Source organism: Branchiostoma floridae, chromosome 13, assembly GCF_000003815.2.
Source record: "Branchiostoma floridae strain S238N-H82 chromosome 13, Bfl_VNyyK, whole genome shotgun sequence".
In the NCBI taxonomy this organism is placed as follows: Eukaryota; Metazoa; Chordata; class Leptocardii; order Amphioxiformes; family Branchiostomatidae; genus Branchiostoma; species Branchiostoma floridae.
In genome coordinates this window covers 11,690,917-11,705,547 of record NC_049991.1, presented here as the reverse complement: position 1 = coordinate 11,705,547, position 14,631 = coordinate 11,690,917, and the positions used below count along the sequence as shown (strand labels likewise).

Here is a 14,631-nt window from a genome sequence, read left to right as displayed (position 1 = left end):
TGACGGTAAATGCTAGAATAGACTTATCAAATGTTGATACTTGGGGCAACCTCAGTCTGTTATTTAGTGGAGAAAAGCTATGATACAATTTATGTAAATGAATACCTTATTTGCATAATCAATGAGAAACAGTTATAAAGGTAAAAAAAATGTAAAGGTCAAGATAATTTGGCGAAGATATGAAGAAGTTTTCAGTATCTTCCAGGATAATGTTACCGTTCAGTAATGCCTCTAGCAGGAATTTGTTGAACTGCAGAACTCCAGGCGTAGTGACTCCTTTTGTCTTCATCATATTTTCACTCGTCGATAATGAGGTACAGTTTACGTGTATTTATCGTTTTCTTAGAATGACTGAAGAAATGTTATTACAGAAGAGTGATTGCGTCTCATCTGCCAACCCATATGTACTGGTTACGCGTACATCGATATATGAAGCGTTTTTGAATTAAATTAACTTCACGGGGCATTGGCGATTTGGTCAACCAAACACGTTAATGAAACTAAATAATTGATTTGATTTCAGAAGGTATTGTGACATGTATCGCAGTAAGTTCACACGATAAATTATACATAAGACATAGGTCAAGTTCTAATATTTCACCTTGAATCATTTACCCAACGAGTGACACTTTGATCAATAGAATTCCGCAATGATGAAGACCAACAAATTGCGAAGGAAGATTCACCGCATAAAGGAATTTTCTATGCATTGCAATTGCTTTTAATGTAACCACTTTTTACATTTGTTGTGGACAACGTCCCCTAACCCTTTGTTTGATAGATGTTCGGGAAATCTTTTACGCACAAGTCTCCTTTGTCTGCCATCTTCCCAAGCCGTCAATCCCAAAATGTTTGTGGTGATTTTATCTTAGCGGTTTTAGTGGTTACCTCTCGCCTGTGTTGTTGGCTGACTGACAAATGCAGGGCCGGCTGGTAGAAGCGCGATTTAGTCAGGCTAGCCGCGAATTCAAGTCGCCGCGAATTACTACCTAGCTACAGATTCAACCGCGAACTTAAAACATCCCGCGCAAACTTCATTGACCCTTCTTCCCGCAAAACAAAATTATAGCACTAGATTGCAAGGCTGACGGATACTGGCCAACACAGCTGTGCATAAATCAAGCTTCACATCTCTCCAGATCCAATGATCCCTATCCTCTAGTCTCTCACTCTCTCGAGATTCCATATCGACCCATGGGCAAAGAATGCGACAGTTTTCAGGTATAAGGTAATGGGCTGGACTTATGCATGTCTGGGAAACGGTTTCTTGGCGCCTCTTTGGAGTACCTTGGAGACAGTTTTCATGTCTAACTTTTGACACATGTGCTCAGTACAGTTAAACTTTGGTGCATGATTGATGAATAGGTATTAGTTACTGCGCACCTTTGCAACCATGAGTACTGGAGGCTTGCCAAGTGGTTAAGTGTGGTCCTCTTTGGTTTGAACTCATAAAACTAGCTTCAGGCTGGGGAAGTTCGGCCTGGAACTATGCCATTTCGCTTTAATTATGGCAGCCATTGTAGTAGGCTTAAGCTGACTTAGACACTATGCAGCAGAACATTTAGTTCGTGTTAGGATTAGACGCTTGTGAGGTATGCTGACGTTATTGGTAACGTTTATGTGTTACAGCCATAACTTTGATGGCCAGGAAGCAAACGAGACTTTTATATCCAACCATCAAGTAACACGCTTGAACTGAGTCATCTTATGACCAGTCAATGCAGAACAGTCAAGTTGATATGCAGGCACGTGCACTAGCTATATAGGTTTTTTTTAAAGCAGTTATTTTAGACTCAATACTTTTTGCCGTCTTCAGGAAATGGCTTGTATACACATATTATTATAATGCATATAATAAGCTTTGTTCAAATGTTTAATAGTCATCGTTTCACCTCTCATGTATTTATTTTTGTACATATTTATGTAATCTATTGTTGCAAACGTATTGTATTAATTACAGCACGTACAGAAGCTTACTTAAGAAAGAATTCGATAAAGTGGTAGTGTGCATTTTCATATTTCGACAAAAATAGACTAAGATAATATTAGAGCTTTATTTGGTTTGTGGCAGTTTAAAAACAACTGAATGGTCGACAGTGCTACATTGTAAATCTCAACATCTAAAATCATTTACACATGATGCGCACGAGAATTAACAGAATAACAAGGATACAATGAGACAAATGTTAATAGTTCTCTACAATCAAAGTTATGTCGTCTGAAAATTCGTTTAAGAATTGTGGAAAGTGATTGTCTCTGAAAGAGTTCCTACAAAGTCTGGTTGCACAGTGGTGAAGCCTGATAGAGGAATGGGTTTCTGAGTCCCCCAGTTCGCGTTTATCATCACCAAACATTGTTTGCTTGATACACGATCTTATTGTCTTGGTTTCATGTCTGTAATTCTTGAATTAGGGCTGTCATCGATATCATTCTCACTTCCATGTTTCGTTTCTGGTGTGCATGACGAATAATAGGTGAGATAAGATAGAACAACGCTTTGTTTAGCCCTGCGGTGTTAAAACCGACCAGCATGCTAACCGTATGTTAAAGCCTTATCTGCGAACGTTACTAGCTATAGCTATAGGGTGCTGTGTAGGACTACAGTTTCTCATGATCATGGGAGATGATAGTAAGGCTCTATTTCGGTGCATATGTGTGATAGACTGGCTGCCGTTTATGCAGCGATTATTATCTATTTCATATATACCATATGTCTGTTCCTGAAGAACACCAACAAGGTAAAGCACGTGACATATCCAACAAGCTATCAATGTTTATATCTTAACAGACTCCTCTAAAGTATGTCCATTTCCCCTGATATGAAATACAGGGATCTCAAGTATCATGTAGTAGGGTTAAACTATAATCAGCAGACAAAATAATTTATGTATTGTTTCTGTCTTCTTTGTTACCTCTTCTAAAGATATTTCTTGATAGTTAACCTATTCATCAAGACCATAGTTACGTGATAGCATGGATATATGCTGACTAATATGATATCATACAGTCACTGTCATCTTTGGAGAATGTGGTGATATTAATCGTAGTATTTCTCGGACCTACCAGGCTACTATCTGTTGTGATATCATAGTTGAAGCGTGACTGCACCCATTGTAACGGTGTCCGTCCCATGTCTAACTAAATATTCCTTTTGCCAAATGGAATGTACAATCATGTGGCCTTAAGCTTTTGTGATCCTGTCAGTTTGTTTCCCCATCGTTGCTTTCCGCCGGTGTAGAGTCTAATGCAATGTCTATATATGCGAATGTTCAGGCCTCCGTGGCGAATGCGATTAAACATGAAGTTGCTGTCACCAGATACAGCAGCATGCAGATGCGGTCCAGCACTTTGGCCAGGCTCCTCCACTCCCTCTCCAGCGCCCTGTTCTTCTCCATCCTCCGCGCGTGCATCAGCAGTCCCGCCAGGTTCTGCTGCACGCACTGCAGATTGTCCACCAGGTGATGGAGCGCTAACGTGGCCTTGTCGTTGGAGTTGGTGTTGTTGTCGTTGTGCTTGTTGTTGTCCACACTATTGAGGGCGGTCAGGTCCGGTGGGCTGTACTCTCCCTGGCAGTCAGCAGACTCCGCCATGCCCTGCTTGGAGAGGTCCCCCATCAACAGTAGGGTCGCCACGTACTTCAGGAACACCTGCAGAGCGACATGGCAGAAACGCACGTGCTATTTCATACGGTAAAAAGGCAACAGACGTCCCTGCTTTAGGCTACGGTCCCAATCGGAAAAGGGGGCCCTGTCGGGCAGCCCACGGACTGTGTTTTAGCATTTCCGGGCGTGATATCTACGTGGCCCCCATGGGACACCTTGTGGCCCCGGGTATTTGGGCTCGGCCGAGGCCCGGGTTGAATTTAAGTCGGACTTAAAATGAACCCAGGACCCAGTAACGTATGCTAATCTTAAGCACACTGAGAGGTACACCCGTGGCATCCGGCAGTCCACTGGGACAGAGTTGTGACTGCGGGACCCGACCGGGGATACATCCCTGACGAGCACAGGTGCTATTGGAACTAAAAACCTTAAAAAAACTATTTCCTTGAAATTACAGAGAACACTTGTACGAATAGCGAAGCCCCTTGTTATTCAAATTGTTACACAGGAAACAAATATAGAATTGTTCTGTACTCTCTCTTGTCTACATGACTCTTGTCTCATGAGAGAGATGTGGACAATGAGAGAGAGACACAGACAGACAAGATAGATCATGAGAGGGGAGGAAGAGAACGAACCTTTCTGGACCAGTCCGGTATGGTGCGCGCTCCCATGGACGAGTCGCAGGCGTACATGACGAACACCGACATGCCGAGAGAGACAGCCATTAGGATCATAGTGATGATGACAAACCTTCCTGTGGACGTAAGGATGAAAATTTCCTTATTGTTTCACACAGGTTGGGAATGTGGTGCAAACTTACGCACCAAGTATAGCCATCCACATCTTCATGGAGTTTGTTTGGAATGTGACTGTCAGTTTGTAAAACATACATTGTTTCCTGGAAAAATAGTTATCTTACATAGTAACGTTAAAAGTGAAAAGTGAGTGTTTTCATGCTTACCTATCCACGGCAAGTTGTCGGACTCTGGGAGTACGTCTGTGAGCACAAGTTGGAAAACCACCATGGACAGAAGGAGTGAAACCCCGAAGGACAGTTTCTCCCCACAGTTACTCGGTAAGAAGAAGGTAGCCGTCATAACAAACGTCAGCAACAGGCACGGCAGCAACAGGTTGAACACGTAGAACGTCGACTTCCGTTTGAGTACAAGTTTGAAGGTGACGTCTGCGTAGGGCGTTCCGATGTTGAAGTCTTCACCGTACCAGATCATGTGACGCTTTGCCTTGAAGGAGCCGACTTCCCATTCAGGATGGTCGATGAAGCTCTCCAGGCTTCCCTCATCAGCCATGCTTCGCATGTCTAGTTCCTTGCCGCTGTGGATCCAGGGTCCAAACTTGAGGACGCAGGTCTGTGAGTCGAACGGGAAGCTGGAGACGTCGAGATGACAGGAAGACATGGTGACGGTGGGCATCTCCCACAGGATGTAGCCCGTACTGTAGACCTTGATGTACGTGTCGTCCGTTGACCATCCGCTGAAGTATGGATCGACACTGAAGATCCACAAAGGGACACACAAATTCAGTGACAATGGTGAGAGACAGGTGAAAGCTAACTGGTTGGCAGTGTCATTACCTCCATGAAATGTCATGGAGGTTATATTTTACCCAGCGTTTGTGTGTGTGTGTTTCTGTCTGTCTGTCTGTCTGTCTGTCAACAAGATTACTCAAGAACGGCTGGATGGATTAGTTTCATACTTGGTGTGTTAGTGGGGTGCGGTGAAAGCTAGAAGTGATTAGATTTTGGGCCCCCTAGCGGCTTCCCTTGGTACTGCAGTGCAACTTCCGGTTTTGCTATCTCGTGTTCTGAACACGCTATGGTCACGATTTTTGAGTGTTAGATAGCTCTTGTGCTCAGGAATAAGTGACATAAGTTTTGGCCCCCTACCGACTACGTTTGGGATAGCAGGGGCATTTTTGTCAAAAACTTCTGAAGAGGATAACTCAAGAAGGGAACAATGGATTTTCATGATTTTTGGTATGTAGGTACCTTAGACAATGTTGTACAAGATAAGATACCAATTATGCAAAATAGGAGTAAATTTGCATAATTGATGAGAATATTCTATCATGGCAGTTTTTTCAATGTATCTCTTGTCCCGGACATGATATAGTCTTGACATTTGGGTGGTAGATAGCTTGCAGTGACATGACAAAGTGGGGCAGATTTCAGCCCCCTAACATGTAATTTCGGAACTGCAGGGGCGTTTTTGTCAAGACATTCCAAAGTGGATAACTGCAGAAAGGATTGACGGATTGGCATCAGTTTAGGAGTGCAGGTAGCTTAGGCAAAGGTGTTCATAATGATATACATGTTATGCAAATGAGGACCTTATTTGCATAATTAATGAGGAAATTGTATAATACCATTATTACTAATAACTGGACTTCAATAAATGTAACACTTATTAATTATGATAGATGGAATATAAGCAGAAACCAAATATGGTAATGAGGAACTTATTTGCATAATTTATGTAAAAATTGCAAAGCCGCTTTAAGTCCAATGATTGGAATACTTGTGACATGTGTACGTTAGTCAATGATGAACAACAACACGCATAAATTATGTTAATGTATTAGTCAATTGCATGAAATTTACAAAAGCTCTAAATTTTCATGGAGGTATGAGGTCGCCGAACTCTAGTTAAAGTTATACGTTTCATTGTAAGGTTAGTCATTGAAGTTATTGCTGGTAACATCATATGACACTCTGTGAACTGATGGCCGGATGGTGGTTATACCTGCTATACAGAAAAAGATACATACAGACACAACATTCAAGAATTACAGCTAGCAACGGATACAACTCAGAATGGAAAGTTACATGAACTGGTGACAAATAGAACGCATGGCTGCTTATGTCAGGACCCTATTCCCAAGCCGGTGCTCGGCCTGGCAGTTTGCGGTAACAAAAAAGTATGATAGAGAGACAACGCAAACACCCCGACCGGGCCCCGGTTTAGACAGGTGACCCTGGCATAAAAATGGCATTAGAAATGAAAAACCAAAACCGCATTGTACAAATGAGACATCGATGGCAACAACAGAGAGACAAACATCCCACAAAACTTCTCTGAAGAAACCACCGCACGCACTTTTGATACAAGACGATGTCGGGTTTCCATATCTCGCCTGCCGGTAGAGTGAGAGCCTTGAATCCTCCGAAGTCCTCTGGTTCCCACGTCAGGTGAGAGTCGTTCCAAGCCTGTGGACCACACACGTACTGCATATGTTATAACATAACAAGGTGCGAGTATGATATACAGTATGCCACAACAGAAAACTCGACAGACAATTCGTATCAGTTAGTTATCACCAATACGCTAGATTTTGACAAATGCACTTTTGCCGTATTGGAAGTTATGGAATTAAAAATTAGTGGGTCCATATCGGGTAATACCCAAAAAAGGAATAGCGTGATTCCTGTGCACTTTTGACGCCGTCGAGCCGGTACGCTTACATAGCCCGAATAGCACGACACACCTGTTTAATATACTTCTGTGGAATACAATTGATTATTCAGTGCTTGATTTGTAGTGGTCAATAAAAGTATCCATGTAATAGGATACATATTGGACTGGTGTGATTGTACATAATACGCCTTCATTTGGCTAAACGGTCAATCGACTACTTCCATTCAACGTAACTGTTCCAATGACTGCTGTTCTATTGATTTATATCATTGTTCAGCAAAGATTCTGTCCACAATAGGGATACTAAAAAAATAAACAATTGCATACATATTTTTATCACTTTGTGGCCCATAACGTAGTAACGCTATAAGAGGGATGCAAAAGGACAGTGACGAACTGTACTGCTGTAATTGTGCAAATCTGTCGGCCCACCATAAAAAATTACGATGTGTTTGTGAACAAATCTGCATGCTAAATTATTGGTCATTTGACCTAATATTTATCACAAGAACAGCAGATGTTTAATACAATTTGAGGTAATATATTGAACCTAACTATTGTGCATTTGTGTTAATTTATGCTCACCTGTGCTTGAATGATGAGGCAAGTTATCAGTACAGAGTTTCAGCTACCTAGTTTTACATTACTATTGCCTAATTAATTGTTGAAAACGTTAAAGACTGTGAATACAAAGAAATTGCTTGTCGATATATAAGGAACGTTTGGAGACCCACGGTCCGGACTCCCTAATCTCCAAGCAGATCCTACGGTAGCATAAGATAGTATCAAAAGCTGGTAGAGGAGTGAAGCCGGCTTAGGATTGTGTTTCGCTACCGGGACTACATGGCAAATGCACACCTCTTAGCTGACAACACTCCTTGGCCAGTTTAGTACTATCTTATTCCATCGTAGGATCTGCTTGGAGATTACGGACTACCCGCATTTTAAGCTCAACGCGATTCACATATATCCCCTCAGGTGTGATTAGCTTCAAGACACTCATCTACGACTTAATGACGAACTCCCATGTGAAAACGCCGGTCATAATAACTCATCCTGGCTCTCACCCGTGATGTGTGATTTCCCCATGGACAGCTCGTATTGATCCCTTCCACACACTCACCTGATATGGAGCAACTTCTGAGACCTGGGGCACCTCCCATGACAACTTCTACTTCTAATTTGTACATCAGAATCTTCAAACTAATGAGCTGCAAAGATCAAATCGTCCGAATCGCCTTTCTCCCAAACTTCTAGTTTGATCACATGGTTTTTTGACGCAGTCGAGGCACTATGTTGACCTAATTGTCAACCAGGTGGTCCTGAAATAGACGATGGATCGATTTTTCAAAAGAAAAAGCCCATCATCGTTTATATGGAGTCAGGCTTAAGTGGCTACCTTACAGTTGTTTTATGAAGTCATTATCATTTGATTTATTTTGATCTATTTTCGAGGTACTGAAATGAAGCCATTGGTGCCATTACTTACCATTGTCATCCAGATGTTTGCTGTCAGAGTCTGGTGCTTTTCGTTCTGGGCAGGAATAAAAGCAATTATTGAGTCACAGGGGTGAGAGTAATGATACATGCACTGACCAATGATTATATCAAGGCTTAAGCTTGCTTTGCTCTCTCATTTGATGTATACTTCAATCATGCTTGTCCTTTTCTCAGGTCATTGCCGTCGTTTAGGCCCCTTCCACTAGACGTGGATCGCTGAACAGTAGTACAGAGACCAAAATTAGCTTTGTTTGACCCTTGATTTCAAAATTGAAATATGACGCAATATGTAAGACTATGATTAAACGCACGCACGCACACACACACACACACACACACACACACACACACACACACACACACACACACACACACACACACACACACACACACAAATGAGTTGAGCGATCTGTTGAATATTTAGTCACTCTGTGGTTTCTCGACCGTCGCCTCTAGTAGAAGGAATGTACACTCAAAAACGCCTTATGACCATGTGGGAAAACTTTCTCTTCATATTCCTTCCCCCCTTTCATTAGTGTAATTATGTTTAGAAATTGTGTTAAACACATGATTTTAGGCATATAATACGAGTCTGTCTGTACAATTGTTTTACAGTCAACAGCTTGTCTGTGTGTTGGACAGGCCGTGAAACCTTTGTGAAGTCCCTTTGGAGGAACCAAACATGCATTAATAATCGCACCAGGCACCACGCCAGTAGCAATCGTGAGATTGGTATCTTTTCCATTAAGGTTGAAGAGTTAGGATATTGCACGGTGGGCACACTGCTGTTATTTACGGTGCTACGTGATCCGGAAAAGCATGATGGTCTCGTGACGATTAAGCTGATAAATCTGTCCACCCTTGGTACTTTGCCATGTACTTCATCGTCATTAAAAGATCATTAAAGGCACTCAGACGCTTCATAGGGTTTTACTTACTTCATATGATATATTGTGCGCATACGCTACTCACGGATTCAGGCAAATATGCATGGTGCAGTAACTTTCATCCCGTCACAAAGGAATTGAAGAAGAAGAATTGCACACATATTGTTCCCGCAGCCCGCTTATGGCAAAGTTTAGCATACTTATCTTTTACTAGTGATGAGTCAGTGTTGCTGTTTTCGTTATCCATATTGTTTCCACGTTTTGATAGATCTCTCCCGCTCTATACTTCTGATAGTTTGGCTTGGCAACGGTCAGTTGATACAACTACCGCGTACCCAAGCGCATGGTCATTCTTAGAAAAATGCAGCAGATAATTCCTAAAGCTCCATTCTTTCTTTATCTAATAGTGTGAATGATCAAATAAATTGAAAAGGTCAAAGAAATGGCAAAACAGCTAAGGTCTAATGGAAGGCCTTCAATTATGTCGATACCATGGAAAGTGACAAGTTTCAAAGTTGGAGGAAAGTTACACAACATTTAGTGATTCCGCTCACGACTCTGCCATACTCCTGTGTGTTTAATTACCCCACCAGAGGAGGGTGTTCGGCGGGTGGCCAAACGCCAAGAGAACATTGACAAGTGCCAGAACGAGGTTTCGTGCATGATTAATGTGAAAATAATCTTCCGATGGGGTTATAGGACTTATCAGGTCTACTTCCTATTTAGGTCAGAATTGCTGGATGATGAGGTAGGACTTATCAGAACAGCAGGGGACCTACAGCGTCGAGAGTTTGCATGGGACTTACAGCGTCTTGAGTTTGCAAGGGACGTACAGCGTCTAGAGTTCCCAACCGATCACACATAACACTTAAAACGCAGATAACAGTGGTATTGCAGAAGCTCATTTAAAAATCACAGACATCAGACGTTTTATCTGGCTGAATGCTTAGGATCAATTGTCAAAGGCTTTTTCAAAAGATAATAGTCTAAGACTTAGCTGCATTCTCCTTGTTTCGTATCTTAAGTGGAATTGTGGCAAAACTCGCTCTTGCAAGGTGGTTCTTTTCCCAGAAGTAATGTATATAGTATGATAATCAATAAAGCCAACCAAAGAAAACTGTAAACACCTGTACAAAGTCAATACATTTACAGGAAGCTGTGAAAATAACCCCATGGACTGAGACGGAAAATCGAAACTAAGTCCTAGCAGTCGTTCCGAGAATCAATTATGAAAGCCGTGAAAAGTGGGACACGAGATTGCAATCAGGCAACAAGGAGGAGAAAAAGTTGGCCTTGGTTCAAAGGTTGGTCCATAAATCCCGAGCGCAAGTCTTATGTACCAAGTTTAGAAGAGGTATGACGTCCGATGCAATGGTTCAATATTAGGTCATGCCCCTGTGCAACAAATCATGAGCAATAATCTCACCATGTCGATGATGTGCGTCAGCGTGACCCCTATCTCCACCATCAGAATGTCCTCCGGCCCGCTGGTTGGTCTCAGCGCCTTGTTGTAATGGTTGAACAGGTGGCGGTACAACCTGGTGTCATTTCCTGTGGGCACAGGGATCACCGTTAGCTTGTTTGCTTGTTTTGACTTGTTCGTGATAGATAGATAGATAGCAATCATACTTCTAAGGTCATAAGGTCAAAACCTTGAAGAATACGTGAGTACGTGAGATAAAAAGAAAAGAAAAATCTATGTTTAGTATTCCATACTGTGTTGTAAGGCCAGTTGTTCAACCTTCCTGACTACTTATATTTCAAAATGAAGTCAAGACTACTTATATGTCAAAATGAAGTCAACGTATTTTTGGCCAAACTTTTTTTCCGCAAGCTCGCATCAATTTTTTGGTTCCCGGAGGATGTTATCCATCAAAGCGACGGGGACTAGTTCTCCTAAACATTTTGTTGAGTCGTTGCAAGTTTTCTCTATCTCTCCTAGTAGAGGAAAGCTGTTCCGAAGAAGCATGTTGAATTTTACGGATCTATCTATCCCAAAGTTAACAAAGCCGGAAGTGGGTAATGTAGCATTTACCTACCATCGTCAAAGATGTATCCGTGTTTTTATTAACTAAATAGCCGTCGATTTATTTCAATATCATCTGCCTTCAATATTTGATAAACCAATGCTAACTCAATGACAACCTTGGGTCAGATCATCGGCACTTTGGAGAGGAATGGCTTGAGGCAATCACACACTTAAGAGGCTGAGCTGGTGTCCTACATTTAGGTAACAATCTGACGCGCATAAATATGTAATATAAATAGCCCTCCAGAGGTAGGATATTCTTTATTAGAATTGCATACTATATGGGATATGGGTTTTACTATTCGCGGGATTGCAATAAACGTCTAGCACAAAAAATAAGTGTTGAATATAGAAAATATGGAAGTTAAATTGCTGTACTATATCAACATAGGATGAGATATAGCGCTAAACTTCTGCCAAGTAAGTTCTGCACGTCTTGTCATTGACTTGGTCTAAGGAAATGACATGACATAATGGCTTCTAACGTAACGGTTATTCATTGTCGCAATGGTTTGTTTTGTCCATTAGACTCACTGAAGCTTAATTCAAATTCCATTCTCTGAGTTTCTCCTTTATCCACTGAACTCATCCGCCATGCCTGGGTTCTACTGAAAGAAAGAGTCGATGAAAGGATGTTATTTATCACTGAGCATCGACATATTGACTTTGTGTTGGGGTGAACAGATGTTTCCCATCTCGTTGCTTGCTCAGCCATATTTCGCAGTGTCCTCCAGTGTTAAATGATGACCAGAACGTGTTCTTATTGCCTCGTTTCTCAAACAATGCCGCTTACCCAGTCAGAAAATGTTAACGTTCCCTTCTAACGTCTGATTGGAATCAGCAATGGCAGGTCCATCGCTTTATGGCCGTTTGGGAGTGGACAGCCTAACTGTGTCGATAGAAGAAGGATGTCCTAAGTACAACAAAAGAAGGCTAATGATACTGTTATCGCCACGCTAGTTCAACGATTGGCGTTCTGTACAAAGGATGCCGTCTATACTTTTTTAACAAAGGGCAACAGTGGCAAGACGAGTAAAAGTTGTCAGTTTGTCCCTAATCACGGCTATGTGGAGCTTTCATTATGTGTTTTTTATTCGATTATTTGATGATACTGTTGTGTCGTAGTAGGCTCAGGTTCACGTGCAGCAAAAGCTCCCGTTACTCCTGAAATGGGCATGTCTCCCTAAAAAACATGCCACAGACATATAAAGATATCTAAGTCACCCCAGGGTCTATCCATGTCTTACACGTAATAACCAAACTGCCCAAGCACACAGTAAGGGTAATAAAGGGCACTTAGTAACAGTATTGCAGGGCGCTTTATTGCAGTCCTAAAGGCCAGTTTGTTGTAAAAGCGCGTGACCAGGGGCACCTTGGGAACTGATTAAAGTAACGTTCACGAAGGAATGGAATAAGCTGTATACAGATAGATCACTCCCCACGTCATAGTTGACCTAGGGCTTGAATGTATCAATGATGCAGAACTTTACTGAGATCCTCCTATTTTTTCCATTACACTTAACCTTTCTATGCAAGTTAAAATGGTTGCTGGTGCGTCAGAAATGTGTTTGAGGTAGGGTATCCAGGACAATTTCATCGGCTATTTGATACAGGGATCACCCTTGCATACCACGTAACTGCAGTCCACACTGCAATGGTCAGATTGTCTACTCGGGAAGACTATCGTTGATGCGTAAAGAAGACTTCGCACATTTGTTAGACTAAAAGGAAAGTTACCAGCACTCGGCAACACTGAATTACGCAACTTTCTCGTCTAATGCATTCCCATTATTTCCTCCAGATCGGACACTCAGCAAAAGTAAGTCCCCGGGAAATTCTCTGAAGGGTGAAGAATGTTCTTCCACTTTCCATAGGTGCGCAATATGTAGCCATCTCTGAAAATGCTGACCCTTTTCGCCATGTGCTTTATCATCAATCATGCGAGACGTTGGACATATCAAGGAGATCAATAACGCCAGGGAAGCTTCCTTAGCGTGGAAAGCATATCCCAAAGGAAGGGAATACTTGCTCAAGAGATTGGGGAGGTTTTTGGAACTTTCATATTTTTCATATATAGCATCAACTTCTTTTCGCCAGTGACTACTGGACTGTCTAACCAGGTATTCAACAAAGAAAATACTTGTTGTTTTGTCCTATTGTTTAGTAATGAAAGGTAGCGGATGCTACCTGAAATCTAAAACCCTCTCAAATCTGTCTCACCTTTATAGACGTCCTACTAGTCATGACTTATTTGGAAGTTTTTTTATCAACTTGAAGTTCACCACAAAACAAGGCCCATAGAGCCATTAACAGTACTGGATTCTTTCGAAGGACGAGAAAAGTCCTTCTCAAGCTCATTTTGAATTGTCTCTGTTTTTGTTAGCAGGGCTAGCCCTTTGTTATAGCCACAGTCTAGCCAAGTTGAGCTGCCCTGGATGAACAGCCAAGCCAATAAATAAAAAACTGACTGGTACACAAGCTGCCTGTAAAGATTGTTCAGTGACCATTGTGACTCCAACAGAGTGTGCATTTGTGATATTTGACCATTGTCCTGAAGGCTAAAATCCATAACAATGGAGATCAGAATGATACGCAAGATCCAATAACAGCTGCTTTGGAAGGGCAGTATCTCCCTTTGCAAGGTCTTTTTATCTGGCTCGAGTCCTCAAGCCAAAGTCCCGACACTTATAGATTTTCTTAATCTCGGACACTTTGTATTCTGTTAGATACTGTTTTTGGACATAACTCCAGGCGTTATAAGCTAACCGTACCTATATGTCATCATCAGACTGCCGATGAAAATAGCCGCCCTCCATATGTTCCCGGCTATCATTGCATCGTTTGATGCAGCAGCTCTGGTGGCGATTTAGCATATTACTTATTTAGCAAACTTAGCTTAGCTATAGCTATCTGACGAAGGTTTGCATCAATTATTAAGTAAATTAGTTGCTCTATAGATCAATATGTTCTACTGGTAGACTAGTCTTTTCTTTACTAGACGACGATCCCTGACATTTGAGTGACCGAGATTAGATTTGTGTGCCCCTTGATTTGATGACTGGAATATGATGCCTGATGTTTAAGTGTTAGTTGTTTGATGTCTGATGTAAAAGTTAAGACAACAAAGCACATAAATCTATAGTACAAACAAAACGGGAAAATTCGTTGTTTCTCTGGAA

The 14,631-nt window shown here is 41.7% G+C and overlaps 2 protein-coding genes across 3 annotated transcripts in view; both read right to left on the bottom strand.

Moving 5' to 3' along the window:
• Positions 1-3,178: 3,178 nt before the first annotated feature.
• Positions 3,179-4,355, bottom strand: LOC118428999 (neuronal acetylcholine receptor subunit alpha-9-like). The gene is made up of 2 exons (XM_035839334.1): positions 4,241-4,355; positions 3,179-3,647 (listed from the first exon to the last, which is right to left on the bottom strand). Exons 1-2 carry the CDS (start codon positions 4,337-4,339, stop codon positions 3,270-3,272), a joined length of 477 nt encoding a protein of 158 aa, XP_035695227.1. The 5' UTR covers positions 4,340-4,355; the 3' UTR covers positions 3,179-3,269.
• Positions 4,356-4,457: 102 nt separating this feature from the next.
• LOC118428979 (neuronal acetylcholine receptor subunit alpha-10-like) overlaps positions 4,458-14,631 on the bottom strand; it is a 20,327-nt gene continuing 10,153 nt past the window's right edge. For both annotated transcript variants that reach the window (XM_035839306.1, XM_035839307.1), the window contains 4 exons: positions 10,850-10,974; positions 8,526-8,570; positions 6,719-6,828; positions 4,458-5,114 (listed from right to left, as the gene is read on the bottom strand). In XM_035839306.1, coding sequence (XP_035695199.1) covers positions 4,478-5,114; positions 6,719-6,828; positions 8,526-8,570; positions 10,850-10,974 — 917 coding nt within the window. In that variant the 3' untranslated portion in view covers positions 4,458-4,477. The remainder of the gene's footprint in view (positions 5,115-6,718; positions 6,829-8,525; positions 8,571-10,849; positions 10,975-14,631) is intronic.

Bases quoted from the DNA above. Each gene is read 5' to 3' on its own strand.
- LOC118428999 (XM_035839334.1), bottom strand. From the start codon at position 4,339: ATGATCCTAATGGCTGTCTCTCTCGGCATGTCGGTGTTCGTCATGTAC. The intron at 3,648-4,240 runs GTTCGTTCTCTT...GTCGCTCTGCAG, and splicing joins TACCGGACTGGTCCAGAAAG to GTGTTCCTGAAGTACGTGGC.